Raw genomic sequence first — 18,163 nt, 5'->3', positions numbered from 1 at the left:
ATTTAGGCCAATGTGTATTCTGCTACATATTTTTGGTAAAAAAAACAAAACAACAAGCATATATTGATTGGTTTGCGCAAAAGTTATAGCTTCTACAAACTATGGGATAGATTTATTGCATTGTTATTTTTATTTTTTACTAGTAATGGTGGCAATCTTATAGCGGGACTGCGACTTTGCAGCGGACAAATCAGACACAAAGTGACACTTTTTGGGGACCAGTGACACCAATACAGTGATCAGTGCTAAAAAAATATATATACTGTCACTGTACTAATGACACTTGCAAAGAAGAGGTTAACATCAGGCGCGATAAAAGGGTTAAATGTGTCCCTAGGGAGTGCTTTCTAACTGGTGGGGGGGGTGTACTGTGGGAAGACTGAGATCTGTGTTCCTGTCTTCCCTTGTCACAGAATGGCGATCTGACTTGTTTACAAACCGCCGTTCTGCCTCTGTCGGGAACACTCAATGGGTCCCGGCGGACCTGCTGATTGAATTGCGGCACACCGCAAATCTGGAAGTAACAGAAGTACAGGTACGTGATTTCGCCTGTAGGAGCCACCACCCCAAAGTACATGTGCACGGGGTGGTCGGCAAGCAGTTAAGAGATATTGGGGTTGATTTACTAATACTGGCAAAATCTAGTGCAGATCTGCGCAGAAACCAATCAGCTTCCAGGTATTTTTGTCAAAGCTTAGGGGTTGCAAAGTCAGAAGGTTTTTTTATTTTAATGCATTCTATACATCAAGATAAAAAGCCTTCTGTGTGCAGCGGCCCACTAATACTTACCGGAGCACCATCTCTGATGGTGTCTCGGCCGTCCAGGACTCTCCTTCCTGATTGGCTGTGCCATTGGCTCCCGCTGCTGTCAATCAAAGTCAGTTATCCAATCAGGTGAGAGAGGGGGGGGGCGAGCCACAGCTCCATGTCTAAATGAACACTCGGAGCTTCAGCTCGGCTTGGGTTACCCCAGAGCAAGCTGGATGCTGTTGGGGCACTCAACAGGAGGGAGGGGCCAGGATCAGAGAAGAGGGACCCGAAAAGAGGAGGATCTGGTCTGCTCTGTGGAAATCCACTGCAACAGAGCAGGTAATTAGAACATGTTTGTAAAGTCTTGTTTTGTTCTATAAAAATAACAATCACTTTAATTGAACAAGCTGAAGTACTCTCTATTCAGCTTTTTTTTTTTTTTTTTTTTTATTGGGGGGGGGGGGTGTATTAGTAGTTTTAAAAACAAATGTTGGACTTAGAGGGGCTGTTTTTGTCACAAGAACACATCCAGGATGGTTGAAAGTTGCTTCCATAACCCCTTTAGAAGCCATTTTAAACCCACTGTACCCACAATGCAAGGGTTCATGTGGATGTAAACCCACTCTCATCCTTTCTAAACTACTGCCATAGTAGTTATCTATAAGGATATACATGTCTCCTGCATGTATCCTAACCTGTCAAATGTCTCCCCTCTGTCTGTTATAAGAACTGAAAAACTGCCGATTCTGTGGGTGGATCTGTTATCTGGAGCTCGGTGGGTGGAGTCATGATGTCAGTAGACTTCCCACCCACCTTTACACTCCCCTTGTCAACATGCATTTTGTCCTGTGTATTTCTTACACTAAATTCTGCTATGATCACTAACATCCAGTCGAAATCCAGAAAAGTAACCACATGACTTCAGAACAGGAGTGGGGGTGGGAATTAAAAAATAATGCCCGTCTCCATGCTAGTGCATGAGATATGTAAATAACCTGTCATTCACAGGAAGGGGGAGGAACGGACAAAAGTTTTCTCCCGTTTGTCAGTTTATTTCACTGAAAAAAGAAAAGAGGATCGCTCAGAGCTGGATTAACTCTTTGTGGCAAGACTGGGCAAAAAGCAAAAAATAAAAAAATAAATTTGGGTTTACATCCACTTTAAAGTGTTACTAAACCACGACAGTAAAATCAGTCTGTATATGCAGTAAAGGATGCTTATACTCACTGTGGAACCTAAGGGGTTAATTCTATTGAAACCAGCTGACATTCAGCCCGTGTGTACTGCAGGCAGTCCAATAGAAGCCAGTCATTCGGCCGGCTTCAGTCAAAGCGACATTACCGAAAAAGGTCTACCAACCAGCTCCCAATCAGCACTCTTAGCCAATGGCTGAGAGCACTGACCAGAATGTTCTGGCAGAATGCACAAGCACAGCAGGGAAGGTCGATATACTAACATCAGATTGTTAGTACAGTGACTCCGACCTGAGCTGTCCATTTTTTTTTTTTTTTTTGTTCAGCCCGCTGGGTTGAATGAAAAGAAAAACTAGCAGTGTGTACTAGGCTTAACAAACACATTACAGCTAATTAGATTGCAAGCTCCCAGAAGCAGGGCCCTCCTAACCCTCACATTTTGAATTGTATTGTTGCTGTATTGTCTCCCCCTTATATTACAAGTGCTGCACAAGCTGTTGGCGCTATATACAGTTAGTGAAAAAAGTATTTGCTCCCCTGCTTATTTTGTACGTTTGCCCACTGACAAAGAAATGATCAGTCTTTCATTTTAATGGTAGGCTTATTTTAACAGTGAGAGGCGGAACAACAACAAATATATCCAGAAAAACGCATTTCAAAAAAGTTATAAATTGATTTGCATTTTAATGAGTGAAATAAGTATTTGATCCTCATAAATCAGCAAGATTTCTGACTCCCAGGTGTCTTCTATACAGGTAACAAGCTGAGATTAAAAGCACTTTTTTAACCACTTCATTACTGGGCACTTAAACCCCCTTCGTGCCCAGACCAATTTTCAGCTTTCAGCGCTGACACATTTTTGAATGACAATTGCGCGGTCATACAACAATGTACCCAAATTATATTTTTATCATTTTTTTCCCACAAATAGAGCTTTCTTTTGGTGGTATTTGATCACCTCTGCGATTTTTATTTTTTGCGCTATAAACATAAAAAAACATAAAATTTTGAAAAAAAAACACAATATTTTTTACTTTTTGTTATAATAATATCCCAATTTTTTTTAAAAAAATAAAAATTTCCCTCGGTTTAGACCAATACGTATTCTTCTACATATTTTTGTTTAAAAAAATCGCAATAAGCGTATATTGATTGGTTTGCGCAAAAGTTATAGCGCCTACAAAATAGGGGATAGATTTATGTTTTTTTTTTTTTTTTACTAGTAATGGCTGCGATTTGTGATTTTTTTTGTCAGGCCTGCGATATTGCGGCGGACATATCAGACACTTTTGACACAATTTTGGGACCATTCACATTTATACAGCGATCAGTGCTATAAAAATGCACTAATTACTGTATAAATGTTACTAGCAGTGAAGGGGTTAACACTAGGGGGTGAGGAAGGGGTTAAATGTATTCCCTCATTGTGTTCTTACTGTGTGGGGGGAGGGGACTGACTGGGGGAGGTGACCGATGCTGTGTCCCTATGTAAAGGGACACAGATCGGTCTCCTCTCTCCCTCACAGGACGTGGAGCTCTGTGTTTACACACAGAGCTCCACGTCCTGCTGTGTCACCGACGATCGCGGGTGTCTGGCGGACATCACGGCCGCCAGGCACTCGCATAGGCTCCCGAGCGATGCGCCGAGCACGTTGTTTCCCAGCGGCGCGCACGTGGAATCACAACAACAGGACGTCTAAAGACGTCTTTCGTCTATAGCGCGGCCCTCTAGTGGTTAAAGGGAGTGCTCCTAATCTTGCTTGTTACCTGTATAAAAGACACCTGTCCACAGAAGCAATCAACCAATCAGATCCCAATCTCTCCACCATGGCCAAGACCAAAGAGCTGTCCAAGGATGTCAGAGACAAGATTGTAGACCTACACAAGGCCGGAATTGGCTACAAGACCATCACCAAGCAGCTTGGTGAGAGAATGACAACAGTTGGTGCGACTATTCGCAAATGGAAGAAACACAAAATAACTGTCAATCTCCCTCAGTCTGGAGCTCCGTGCAAAATCTCACCTCGTGAAAACGGTGAGGAATCAGCCCAGAACTACACGGGTGAGTCTTGTCAATGATCTCAAGGCAGCTGGGACCATAGTCACTGAGAAAACAATTGGTAACACACTACGCCATGAAGGACTGAAATCTTGAAGCGCCCGCAAGGTCCCCCTGCTCAAGAAATCACATGTACAGGCCCGTCTGAAGTTTTCTCATGAACATCTGAATGATTCAGAGGAGAACTAGGTGAAAGTGTTGTGGTCAGATGAATCCAAAATCGAGGTCTTTGGCTTCAACTCAACTCGCCATGTTTGGTGGAGGAGAAATGCCGCCTATGACCCCAAGAACACCATCCCCATTGAGAAACATGGGGATGAGAACATTATGTTTTGAGGGTGTTTTTTTGCTAAGGGGACAACTGAACTGCATCAAAGGGAAGATGGACAGGGCCATGAACCATCAAATCTTGGGTAAGAACCTCCTTCCCTCAACCAGGGCATTGAAAATGGGTCGTGGGTGGGTATTCCTGCATGACAATGACCCAAAACATACGGTCAAGGCAACAAATGAGTGGCTCAAGAAGAAGCACATTAAGGTCCTGGAGGTCCTAGCAAGTCTCCAGACCTTATCCCATATAAAATATGTGGAGGGAGCTGAAGGTTCGAGTTACCCAACGTCAGCCTCAAAACCTTAATGACTTGGAGGGGATCTGCAAAGAGAAGTGGGACAAAATCCCTCCTGAGATGTGTGCAAACCTGGTGGCCAACTACAAGAAACGTCTGACCTTTGTGATTGTCAACAAGGGTTTTGCCACCAAGTACTAAGTCTTGTTTTGCGAAAGGACCAAATACTTACCGTATTTATCGGGGTATTGCGCGCTCCGGCGTATAGCGCGCACCCCTAAAGTGGACCCGACATTCCTGTAAAAAAACATTTTAGTACTTACAGTTTTGGTGTCTTGTGCGGCGTCCATCGGCGACCTCGTCGGGTCCGGCATCCGTCTGCGGCTTCGGGTGTCCTCTTTGTCAGGTCCTGCGTCCTTCTGCGGCGTCCTCCCCGCTCGATCCCCGCTTTCCCGCTCCAAGTTTGAACACTGCGCCGGCATATACCGAGCGCAGTACACTCGTGTATAGTCGAGCAGGCTCGGCTACTCTCGCGCTCACGTCCTGTACGTCCAGGACGTGAGCGCGAGAGGAGCCGAGCCTGCCCGTCTATACACGAGTGTACTGCGCTCGGTATATGCCGGCGCAGTGTTCAAACTCGGCGCGGGAAAGCGGGTATCGGCGTATATCGCGCACCCACGATTTTGCCCTGATTTTTAGGGCAAAAAAGTGCGCGGTATACGCCGATAAATACGGTATTTCACTCATTAAAATGCAAATCCATTTATAACTTTTTTGAAATGCGTTTTACTGGATATTTGTGTTGTTATTCTGTCCCTCACTGTTAAAATAAACCTAACATTAAAATTATAGACTGATCATTTCTTTGTCAGTGGGCAAACGTTCAAAAGCAGCAGGGGATCAAATACTTTTTTCCCCTCACTGTACAAGAGAGGGTCAGAGACTGCAAACATGATACAGAAGATGGTCGGAGACTGCGGCTATAATACAAGAGATTGTCAAAGACTGTGCAGACATGATACAAAAGAGGGTCAGAGACTGTACAGACATAATGCTAGAGATGGTCAGAGATTGTAAGGATATGATACAGGAGATTGTCAGAGACTGCAAACATGATACAGAAGATGGTCGGAGACTGCGGCTATAATACAAGAGATTGTCAAAGACTGTGCAGACATGATACAAGAGAGGGTCAGAGACTGTAAGGATATGATACAGTGGTACTGTTAAAAAAAAGAGGATGCGATACAGAAGATGGTCAGAGACTGCGGCTATAATACAAGAGATTGTCAAAGACAATAGACTGATCATTTCTGTTAGTCGGCAAACAAACAAAATCAGCAGGGGATCAAATACTTTTTTCCCTCACTGTAAATCATGTATAATAATAATAGTTAATACATAAAAAAATAAATTATTTAAAAGCAAGGGGAGAAATAAGAAAGATAATGAGAAAAAAAGATAAAGAAAATAAGGGAAAAGAAGAGGCAATTGGGATGTTGTAGGAAGTAAAAAAGAAAAGAATTGAGCAATACTAACATGAAAACTTCACCTTTTTTGTGCCTTTAACCACTTAAGGACCGCCTCCTGCACATATACGTCGGCAGAATGGCACGGCTGGGCACAAGCACGTACAGGTACGTCCTCTTTAAGTACCCAGCCGTGGGTCGCGGGCGCGCGCCCCGCTCCGAAGCTCCGTGAGTGTGACCGCGGGACCAGCGGACCCGATCGCCGCTGGAGTCCCGCGATCGGTCCCCGGAGCTGAAGAACGGGGAGAGCTCTGTGTAAACACAGCTTCCCCGTTCTTCACTGTGACGCCGTCATTGATCGTGTGATCCCTTTTATAGGGAAACACAATCAATGACGTCACACCTACAGCCACGCCCCCCTACAGTTAGAAACACAGATGAGGTCACACTTAACCCCTTCAGCGCCCCCTTGTGGTTAACTCCCAAACTGCAATTGTCATTTTCACAGTAAACAATGCATTTTTAATGCATTTTTTGCTGTGAAAATGACAATGGTCCCAAAAATGTGTCAAAATTGTCCGAAGTGTCCGCCATAATGTCGCAGTCATGAAAAAAATCGCTGATCGCCGCCATTAGTAGTAAAAAAAATTTTTTTTTTAAATGCAATAAAACTATCAAAATTGTCGCTCTATTTTTGTTTATAGCGCAAAAAATAAAAACCGCAGAGGTGATCAAATACCACCAAAAGAAAGCTCTATTTGTGGGAAAAAAAGGACGCCAATTTTGTTTGGGAGCCACGTCGCACGACCGCGCAATTGTCAGTTAAAGCGACGCAGTGCCGAATAGCAAAAACTGGCCAAGTCTGGGTCTTAAGTGGTTAAGACAATGAAGTTCATCTTAATTAATAATAGGGTTTGATTGTTCCATTATGTGCTATGCTGTACATATTATGCTGCTGGAATTGCAACTGTCTTGAGGGCTGAGCCTAGCAGAGGGGGTGTGTGCACCTGTCACAGGTAAAGCCTCCTCCCTGAGCAGCTCCCATTGGATGACATCACAGCTGGCTGTCAGGATATAAGGAGCCCTCATCAATGGATAGTCTCAGGGAAGCCCAGAACCAGCTAAAAGACCAAGCAGACATTCTTCCCAGCCTGAAAAGTAAGTAGCAGCATTATACTGCTAAATCATCTATGAATATAACCTGCGTGTAACCCATTGCCTGCTTACAAGAAAACTGATTATGCAAAGTAAATGTATGACTTTTCTTCTTCATTTTTTTTCTGACACCAAGTGGTGATTGCAACGGGTGAATCAAGGGCTGCTTGCTACCATGGAAATGATAGATATAGTTATTATTAAGTAATTTTTTAAAACATTCTTTAACTGAATTTTTTCAGACACAACAAATATAATACTGCCCATATACATGAAGGAACATCACAGATAGTCTTATTTGTAATGGCAGTTTAAATTCTAGAAATGGAAGTCTTTCTGTGTATTTATTAAGGATAAAATCTGTAAAATATATAATTCTTTTTAATACATCCCTATTTCCAGCTATTTGGCAATAATCACTAAGTTCTGCATGATTATTGATTGATATTTCGTATTCTGTTCCTGTGCAGCTTTGAACAAATAAATCCAAAATGGTTGGACTGAGACCCTCTGACATCCCCCCAACACCAGCTGTCAAATGCATTGGTGCAGGCACCGCTGCGTGTATAGCTGATCTCTTTACCTTCCCGTTGGACACAGCCAAAGTCAGACTGCAGGTAAGAGCTGTTCAATTGTATTCAATGGCCTTTGGTGAACTGCGTAATGAACATTTATTTATTGGTTTATTTACTAAAACGGGGGATTGTAACATCTGGTGCAGCTCTGCAAGGAAACGAATGAGCATCCAGGTTTTTTTTGTCAACGCTTAATTCAGGGGTGCCCAACCTTTTGAAGAGCAAGGGCCACTTAAGCGACTTGGTAACCAGTCGTGGGCCACAATGAGCGGAGCGGGTGGATGGCAGCCCACTCGGCTCTATAGAGCCCACTCTACTCTCAGCACACCAAACTTACAGGTAATAGAAGTCTATGGCTCAGTGCAGGTAACCCACAGGTGCTCTTCTTTGCACCTGTGGATCAGTTTGAAACCAGATTCTTGTATCTCGGCGTATCTAGGTGGCGGCGTAACGTATCCGATTTACGTTACGCCGCCGCAACTTACACGGGCAAGTGCTGTATTCTCAAAGCACTTGCTCCGTAAGTTGCGGCGGCGTAGTGTAAATCACCCGGCGGAATTCAAATTCGGCGGGTAGGGGGCGTGTATCCCCGCGCCGAACGAACTGCGCATGCGCCGTCCTTAAAATATCCCAGTGTGCATTGCTCCAAATGACGTCGCAAGGACGTCATTGGTTTTGACGTGAACGTAAATGACGTCCAGCCCCATTCACGGACGACTTACGCAAACGGCGTAACTTTTTAAAATTTCGACGCGGGAACGACGGCCATACTTAACATTGTTGCGCCGCACTTATGCCACCAAATAGCAGGGGCAACATTACGCCGGGAAAAGCCTAACGTAAACGTCGTAACTTTACTGCGTCGGCCGCGCGTACGTTCGGGAATTCGCGTATCTAGCTAATTTGCATACTCAACGCGGAATTCGACGGAAGCGCCACCCTTACGGGCAAAAAAAAAATTGCAGTTTAGATCCGACGGCGTAAGAGACTTACGCCTGTCGGATCTAATGGATATCTATGCGTAACTGATTCTAAGGATCAGTCGCATAGATACGACGGGTCAGATTAAGACTTACGACGGCGTACATGGCGCTGCGCTGTCGTTTGTCCTTTGAGAATCTGGCCCTGTGATTTTAGTAATAAACTTACCGTATTTATCGGCGTATATCGCGCACTTTTTTGCCCTGAAATTCAGGGCAAAATCGTGGGTGCGCGATATACGCCAATACCCGTTTTCCCGCGCCAAGTTTTGAATACTGCGCCAACATATACCGAGCGCAGTACACTCGGGTATTGTCGGCCAGTCTCGGCTTCTTCCGCGGTCACGTCCTGTACGTACAGGACGTGAGCGCGACAGTTGCCGAGCCTGCCCGAGTGTACTGCGCTCGGTATATGCTGGCGCAGTATTCAAAACTCGGAGCGGGAAACGAGCGGGGAGGACGCGAGGACGCCGCGAGGACGACGCAGAAGGACGCCGGACCCGCCGAAGACGACACCGGACCCGCCGAAGAGGACACCGGACCCGTCGCAGAAGGACACCCGAAGCCGCAGAAGGACACCCGAACCAACAGAAGGATGCCGGACCCGCCGAAGAGGACACCCAAAGCCACAGAAGGACGCCGGACCCGACGAGGCCGCCGATGGACCGTTGGACGCCGCGCAAGACACCAAAACTGTAAGTACAAAAATAACTTTTTTTCCACAGGATTGGGGGTCACTTTGGGGGTGCGCGGTATACGCGGGAGCGCGTTATACCGCGATAAATACGGTACCTTTAATAACAGTATTCTATTCTGATTTATTCCATCCCAGAGCAGGAGTTTGCGGGACACATCAGAGGGTTCCGCGGGCACATGTGGCCCCGGGGCCACTGGTTGGGCACCCCTGGCTTAATTGAACAAGCTAATGTTAGAAGCCGATTGGCTACCGAGCACAGCTGCACCAGATTTTGTACTCTCCAGTTTTAGTAAATAAACCCCATATTGTATTTTTCTATTGATCTACTTATACGAAGTATGGGCTTACTAGTCCAGCTCTAGCCTGACATCCAATTGAATGTATTTTTTTATTACATGCATGATGAATTTTAGTAAAGAGCAAATGCTCATGTCTTTGTTATATTCTTATTTAAGATTCAAGGAGAGTCAGCAGTTACTGGATTAGCGAATGGCATCCGCTACAAAGGAGTGTTTGGAACCATCAGCACCATCATCAAGACAGAAGGTCCAAAGAGCCTGTACAATGGGTTAGTGGCCGGACTGCAGAGACAAATGAGCTTTGCCTCCATTCGAATTGGCCTTTACGATACAGTGAAACTCTTCTACACCAATGGGAAAGAAAGTAAGTCTATAACTGGTAACAAAAGCCATATATTGTATCTGTATCACTCCTGCTCTTTTCATAATCATTTATTGCTGGGCCATTTGTAAGTACTGTGTATTTCTCTTTGTGCAGAAGCAAGCATCGTTCACAGGATAATGGCTGGATGTACAACAGGCGCATTGGCAGTTACTATTGCCCAACCAACGGATGTGGTGAAAGTCAGATTTCAAGCACAGGTCAGCCTTCGTGGAGTGAAGAAGAGATACAGCGGTACTCTGAATGCCTACAAAACCATTGCCAGAGAAGAAGGGATGAGAGGTCTTTGGAAAGGTACATATGCAACATATATACATAAAAATATCCTAACTGTTTGATATAGAATTTCATTAAAGAGTTTAGAGGTGTAGTCTTATCCAAGACATGTTTAGGGAATAACACCATAGATAGTTGATCTAGGAAATAGCTTGTGGGGGATCAATTGGAGCAAATTGGATCATGTGCTATGGGAAGAGAGATGGGTAGAGCTATAATTATTTTGTTTGAAGATGTGATGGACGGCTGACTAAAACTAAAGAGACCATTGGAGCACTGGCCTGTTCAGTCATACTGTAATGCCCTGTACACGCAATCGGTTCGTCTGATGAAAACGGACCGATGGACCGTTTTCATTGGACGAACCGATCGTGTGTGGGCCCCATCGTTTTTTTTCCCCCATTGGTGAAAAAAAATAGAACCTGTTTTAAATTTTTCCTATGGATCAAATACCGATAGAAAAAAATGATCGTCGGTGGGGAAATCCATCGGTCAAAAATCCATGCAAGCTCAGAATCAAGTCGACGCATGCTCGGAAGCATTGAACTTCATTTTTCTCGTCACGTCGTAGTGTTTTACGTCAGCGTGTTGGACATGATCGGATTTTTAACCGATGGTGTGTAGGCAAGATTGATGAAAGTCAGCTTCATCGGATAGTCGTCGAAAAAATCTATCGGATTAGATTCCATCAGATATCGGATCGTGTGTACAGGCATCAGATTCTTTTTCTCTAATAACATATTATACATTGTACTTCAGGCACATCTAAAATCTAATCAATTTGTGTTACGTAGGAACTTTTCCAAACGTGACAAGGAATGCAATTGTCAACTGCACCGAGCTTGTGACCTATGATCTGATAAAGGAAGCTTTGCTGAACCATAAATTATTGACAGGTAATCATAGTTCCACATGTATATTCCTAGAAACATTAGAAGAGTTATTGTTTTTTAATATGGCATTCATATGATTTATTTTTACTTAGATAACCTTCCTTGCCATTTTGTGTCTGCATTTGGAGCTGGCTTCTGCACAACTGTCATCGCTTCCCCAGTGGATGTCGTAAAAACAAGATACATGAACTCTCCTCCTGGACAGTACAAGTCAGCCCTGAACTGTGCATGGACCATGCTCACCAAAGAGGGGCCAACAGCCTTTTATAAAGGGTAATTTCTGCATAATTGTGAAAGCCATTTTAGTTGCTATGAGCAGCAGAAAAACTTTGCACCTAGAATTCTGAGCTGTAGTCAATGCAGGCAATTGCCAGTAACTGGCGTGATCTATGAGAGGGCTGGCATTAAAATAAATGTGGAGCAGGACAAAGGTGTATCTGGTTGCATATGGAGAGGCACTATGGGGGGGATTTACTAAAACTTGAAAATACTAGTGCAGCTCTGCATAGAAACCAATCAGCTTCCAGGTTTTAGCCCTCGTTCACACTGAGGGCAGGTTTTAATTTGTGCAAGTTCAGCTGGACTCACACGATTTCAAACCCGCATTTTAGGCTGCATTCACACCTCGGCGTATATACGACTGAAGCGCGACGCTCGTGCCGCTGGAGTTGCGAATTTCCATTGATGTCTATGAGATGGTTCACATCTCACGCCGAACGCCGAAATACTGTACGCCTGCCACCTGAAAACAAGTCCCGGACCCTTTTTTTCAGGCGGCATTGGCGTTCGAGCATAGACATAAATGGAAATTATCTGTAAAAAGTAAAAAAATCACGGCAAAATACGCCGCGTACACAGCGTTACAATGTGAATGCAGCCTTAGTGCGAGTCCAGGATTTGAAAGACATCCGCGTGGGTTCATGCACAGATGTCTATTAAAATCGCCCCTGAAGTTGCCAAAAGTAGTGCAGGAACTACTTTTGGGAATGGGTGCGGTGCCGCAAACCGTTTCAACCGGTGCCGTTGCCCGCAATAGGCTCTGATTTGGCATGCAATTTGACATGTCAAATCGCGTATCAAATCAGCCCAATGTGAACGGGGCTTATTGTAAAAGCTTAATTGAACAAGCTGAAGTAAGAGGCTGAATGGCTAACATGCACAGCTGCACCAGATTCTGAGTGCTCCAGTATTAGTAAATCACCCCCTATGGCTGTTAGGGCTCTTTCACACGTCCGTTCAGTTTTTCAGATCAGTTTTTTTTTTAGACGGAAGAAAAATAGGGTTTTCTTCCGTCCAAAAAAACGGAACTGAACGCAGACGGATGCTAACGGACGTTAGCGGATGCTCATCCGCTAACGGACGCTAGCCCATAGGGAAGCATTGCGGTCCGTTAACGGACGTCCAAAAAACGGACGAACGGAACGGACGTGTGAAAGAGCCCTAACTGAGATGTAATTTTACCACAAATTCGAATTTGAGACAGGTTGCAGCAGCAAATAGCATTTATTATATGAACTCTAAGTGGACGTGCTATTACCTAACATTCTAGTCAATATTCCAATTGCACACGTTCCTGGACTTTTGAAATGGTTTATAGAAAATAGGTGGGTGCTAAAACGATCACCAGTTGGGCACTGGAACCATCAGACAAATGAACAAATTCGCCAGCACACCATGGATCGTAGATACGTCCAAAAAATTTAGGCAAAAAAAGCATCACAGAAAGTGCAACGTTTCGAGGCCACGCAGGACCTCTTCGTCAGGCAAGTGATGATCTTTATCACTTGCCTGACAAAGAGGTCCTGCGTGGTCTCGAAACGTTGCACTTTCTGTGATGCTTTTTTTGCCTAAATTTTTGGACGTATCTACGATCCATGGTGTGCTGGCGAGTTTGTTCATTTGTCTATTAACTAAAATATCTGCAGACTGAAAAATTTACCCTGAGAAGTGAAAAATGTAACATAGCTTCAATATAATGCCTACAATGGTACTATTATTATATTACATGATTGCCAACAGTTTGCGCAGTGCTTTACAACATGAGGGCAGACAGTACCGTTACAATACAATTCAATACAGGAGGAACCAGAGGGCCCTGCTCATTAGAGCTTACAATCTAAAAGGGCCGGTCAAGTGATACAAAAAGGTAATAACTGTGGGGGATAAGCTGATGGAGAAAATAAAAGTATAGTTGATAGGTAGGCCCAGGACATCCATCTCTGAAGAGAAGGGTTTTCAAGGATCCCCTAAATTGGACAGAGTAGGAGATAGTTGGGCAGACTGGGGTAGGGAGTTCCATAGGATGGGAGAGGTTTAGGAGAAGGCCTGGAAGCGAGCATGAGAAGAGGTGATAAGAGAGTAGGAGGTCTTGGGAGGAACGAATATGTTATAAATATATTAATATCTGTTTTAATGTTCAATAAACGGGCAGCTGATATTATGGTAGTTGTATAAATGCAGTTATTCTATTAAAAAATACAATGCATACTATTTAAATAACCAATATAGAATCAACACTATTAAAAAGAACAATGATTGATTTTGCATTATCTCTCTACAGGTTTGTCCCGTCTTTCTTACGGCTGGGCTCATGGAACGTCGTAATGTTTGTGTCTTACGAACAGATAAAAAGAGCAATGATGATGTCCAAACAAAGAGTAGAGTACGCAGTGTGACATCCACCTCTGAACAACTGCGAAAATGTAGAAAACCCAGATTGTATACTGAGATCTGCCTTTCACTGATATGGAAATACACAGATAGATGATGTATGAAGGTCCCTTTCCTGTACATCATACATGTATGTTCTAGGAGTTGAAGGCAGTGTCTGCAACCAATAGCTCACAGCTCCATATGTACGACAAACATGTATGCTTTAGATGCATATCCATCCTACATGTGAAATGGATTGTGATGTCTGTATGTCATTCAAGGCAGATGTACCATAAGCAGATATGAATGAGAGTATGCTATAATTGTACAAAAGACAAGACATAGGTATTATTTATTGGTGACAGGGCCGCCATCAGAAATTATGGGGCCCCTTACACAGCTTCCAGCATGGGCCCCCTGGAGAAGAGAAACGGGGGGGGGGGTGCTGCCGCCTGAAATTGAGAAGCGGGGGGGCTGCCGCAAATTGAGAAGCGGGGGGGCCTTTACAAAAAAAAGAAGACATAAAGAAAAATATATATATAAAATAAATTATAAAAAAAGGGGGTAGCCTGGGGACCTCTGGGCCCTTTAATAAAAATAAAAAATAAACCTCTGGGCCCTTTAATAAAAAATAAATATAAAAAAAATAAACATTTATAAAAAATACATAAAAATAAAAGGGGGTTGCCATCCGGGGCCCTGGGGACCTCTGGGCTCCTTACAGGTGTACTGCCTGTACTCCCCTGATGGCGGCCCTGATTGGTGAATAGAAGCTGGCTTGTCATTCTAAAATATCTCCAGTCTTTATTTAAAAAGGATATGTTGTCTGTAAAAAAAACACTTAGGGGCAGATCCACGTACAGCGGCGCATATTACCGCCGGGCGTAGCGTATCTAAGATACACTACGCCGCCGTAACTTTTTTTTTTCGAATCCTCGAAGAATGCACGCCGTAAGTTACGGCGGCGTAGTGTATCTTTGGCGGCGTAAGGGCGCGCAATTCAAATCGATGTGATGGGGGCGTGTTTTATGTAAATACGTCGTGACCCAACATAAACAACGTTTTTTTTAACGGCGCAAGCGCCGTCCGTGGGGGTATCCCAGTGCGCATGCTCGAAATTAAACCGAACAAGCCAATGCTTACGACGGTGACGTCATTCTACGCAAATCCCTATTCGCGAACGACTTACGCAAACGACGTAAAAAATTCAAAATTCCAGGCGGGAACGACGGCCATACTTAACATTGAGTACACCACCATATAGCAGGGGTAACTATACGCCGGAAAAAGCCGAACGCAAACGACGTAAAAAAATGCGCCGCCCGGACGTACGTTCGTGGATCGCTGTATCTAGCTAATTTGCATACTCGATGCGGAATTCGACGGAAACGCCACCTAGCGGCCAGCGTAAATATACACCTACGATCCGACGGCGTACTAAGACGTACGCCTGTCGGATCGATCCCTCATTCCGTCGTATCTTGTTTTGTGGATACAAAACAAAGATACGACGCGGGAACTTTGAAATTACGCGGCGTATCAATAGATACGCCGGCGTAATTTCTTTGTAGATCTGGCCCAAAATAGACAAGTAGCATATTTTTGCTGTGTCCAGGTAAGTGATACAAAGTAACGTAAAATTCATTCTGAGCACTGCCATGTTTAAAGTGCTCAGAGGTCATTCTTCTATGTGGATCATAAGCTGTTCCTATAATAATGAGGTTCAAAAGCATTGTTTTTTTTCCCCAAAGCTGAGTTTTACAGTCCCTTGGCTGTCCTACCATTATGTAATCTTGCCTCACCTATGACAGATTCACTATAATGTAAAGTGAGACAGTCAGGAGAGGAAGTTAAGGGTCAAAGTTTCTGAGCTCCTGGAAAAAAGTGTTGCCTGGATGTATCTAGTTTCAGTACGTTTTGAGTCCTTGGTGAGGAAGAAATATGCATATCGGAGATTTCGGAGAAAAGCGCTTATCACTATTCTTTGCCATAGTTGGTGACATAAACGATTAAAGTTAGAGGGTCAGAATGACAGCCAGGCATCTGGTATTTCATGAAAAGGATGTCAGCAATAGCAGCCTTCATATTTATTATGCCAGATTTTCTTTAAATGGCCATTTTGATAACTTGGAATCATTGATACCCCGGTATATTATTCCATTTCTATTAAGTTATGATGCTCTATTAGATTAAAATTAAATAATCTATCTATGTAGAGTGTAATGGCGTTTGGCTGTATTGTAAAAGGCTGAACATCATAAAGATACAGTCTATGTATTTCTGGATTATGTCCATAAAAAAATGTCTGTATAAATGTTTATTTTTTTAATAAAATAACAAAAACTTTACATATCTGTATGTATATTGAGCCATTTCATGTGTCATTGGCCTGAAAGTCACTTTAAAGCGGAGTTCCACCTAAAAATGAAACTTAATGACGATTAATCCACTCCTTCCCCCCTTACATGCCACATTTGGCATGTAATTTTTTTGGGGGGGTAGTGGGGGGGTCAGGAGGAGTGGGACTTCCTGTCCCACTTCCTCCTTCCGCCGAGGGGCTGGTAAGGCGATTAGCTTAATCGCCTTATTGCAGCCCCTCCCTGTAGGCGAGCGCCTGTCCAATCGGACGGCGCCGCGCCGCTCGTGCATGCGCAGTGCCGCTCGCGCATGCGCAGTGGGTGCCCGACCATGAAGCCAAAAGCTGTCACTGCCGGGTGCCCACACTAAGAATGAAGACCCCGGTCGGCGAGGGGGGGCGAGGAGCAGAGCCCGGCCGGCGCGTCGCTGGAACCATGGAACAGGTAAGTGTCTGTTTATTAAAAGCCAGCAGCTACACTTTTTGTAGCTACTGACTTTTAATAAACTTAAAAAAAGTCTGGAACACCTCTTTAAGTAGATTTGATTGACAGCTTTCAATCTTATGACCATTAATGATCAAACCACACAGATTCATTAACCACTTCAGCCCCGGACCATTTGGCTGGCCAAAGACCAGAGATTCGGCACTGCGTCGCTTTAACTGACAATTGCGCGGTCGTGCGACGTGGCTCCCAAACAAAATTGACGTCCTTTTTTCCCCCCACAAATAGAGCTTTCTTTTGGTGGTATTTGATCACCTCTGTGGTTTTTATTTTTTGAGCTATAAATGGAAAAAAAGCAATATTTTTAACTTTTTGCTTATAATAAATATCCCCAAAAAATATAGAATTTTTTTTTCCTCAGCTTAGGCCGATACGTATTCTTCTACATAGTTTTGGTAAAAAAAACGCAATAAGCGTTTATTGATTGGTTTGCGCAAGTTATAGCGTCTACAAAATAGGGCAGGTATATGACATTAGCGGACCTCCAGCTGTTGCAAAACTACAAGTCCCATCATGCCTCTGCCTCTGGGTGTCATGCTTGTGGCAGTAAGAGTTGTGCTATGCCTCATGGGATTTGTAGTTCTGCAACAGCTGGGGGTCCACTAATTGCATATCCCTGAAATAGGGGATAGTTTTATGGCATTTTTATTAATATTTTTTTTTACTAGTAATTGCGGCGATTTTTTATCGTGACTGCGACATTATGGCGCACACATCGGACACTTTTCACACTAGCAGTGAAGGGGTTAACCAGGAGGGGGGGCTGAAGGGGTTACGTGTGTCCTAGGAATGTGTTCTAACTGTAGGGGGGATGGGCTATGTGTGACACGACACTGATTCGAGAGCTGTGATCAGTGTCCTGTCACTAGGAAGAATGGGGAAATGCTTGTTTACATTAGCATTTCCCCGTTCTTCCTCTCTGGAGTTGATCGCGGGTATCCCCACAGATATCAAGTCCGCGGGACCCACAATCACATTCACGGAGCTCGCGGTGGGCACATGCTCCCTCAATGCCACTTCTTAAAGGCTATGTACAGGTACGTTAATCGTATATCGGCGTGAGCCGGTCGGCAAGCGGTTAAGGTGTATTTGAAGACCTTATTTTTTTTTAATTTTGGATAGAGTATGGAAGGATAAGAACCAGTGACAGTTGTTTTTATTGCTGTGTCCAAGCTGGGAAGATTCACACTCACCCCATGTCCTGATGACTATTGTCAGTGTAACAGAAAGTGAAAAGAAATCAAACATCTTGGGGTTGGTTTACCAAGGCTGTAAAGTGCAAAATCTGGTGCACATGGTACCCAGCTTCTAACTTTGGCTTGTTCAGTTAAAAGAGAAGTCTGGGTTTGTTTGTTT

General features: G+C 44.0%; 1 protein-coding gene across 1 annotated transcript; it reads left to right on the top strand.

Moving 5' to 3' along the window:
- Positions 1 to 7,070: 7,070 nt before the first annotated feature.
- On the top strand, positions 7,071 to 14,306 carry UCP1 (uncoupling protein 1). Its single transcript, XM_040331316.1, has 7 exons — positions 7,071 to 7,195; positions 7,663 to 7,809; positions 9,900 to 10,107; positions 10,222 to 10,419; positions 11,196 to 11,297; positions 11,387 to 11,567; positions 13,855 to 14,306. The coding sequence occupies exons 2-7, from the start codon at positions 7,684 to 7,686 to the stop codon at positions 13,967 to 13,969; spliced, it is 930 nt and encodes a 309-aa protein (XP_040187250.1). The 5' UTR covers positions 7,071 to 7,195; positions 7,663 to 7,683; the 3' UTR covers positions 13,970 to 14,306.
- The last annotated feature ends 3,857 nt before the right edge of the window (positions 14,307 to 18,163 follow it).

Source organism: Rana temporaria, chromosome 1 (assembly GCF_905171775.1).
Source record: "Rana temporaria chromosome 1, aRanTem1.1, whole genome shotgun sequence".
Classification (NCBI taxonomy): domain Eukaryota; kingdom Metazoa; phylum Chordata; class Amphibia; order Anura; family Ranidae; genus Rana; species Rana temporaria.
Note: the sequence above shows the minus strand (reverse complement) of the source record. Positions and strands in the feature narration are given on the sequence as shown.

Bases quoted from the DNA above. Each gene is read 5' to 3' on its own strand.
- UCP1 (XM_040331316.1), top strand. From the start codon at position 7,684: ATGGTTGGACTGAGACCCTCTGACATCCCCCCAACACCAGCTGTCAAA. The intron at 10,108-10,221 runs GTAAGTCTATAA...CTCTTTGTGCAG, and splicing joins CTACACCAATGGGAAAGAAA to AAGCAAGCATCGTTCACAGG. The intron at 10,420-11,195 runs GTACATATGCAA...TGTGTTACGTAG, and splicing joins GATGAGAGGTCTTTGGAAAG to GAACTTTTCCAAACGTGACA.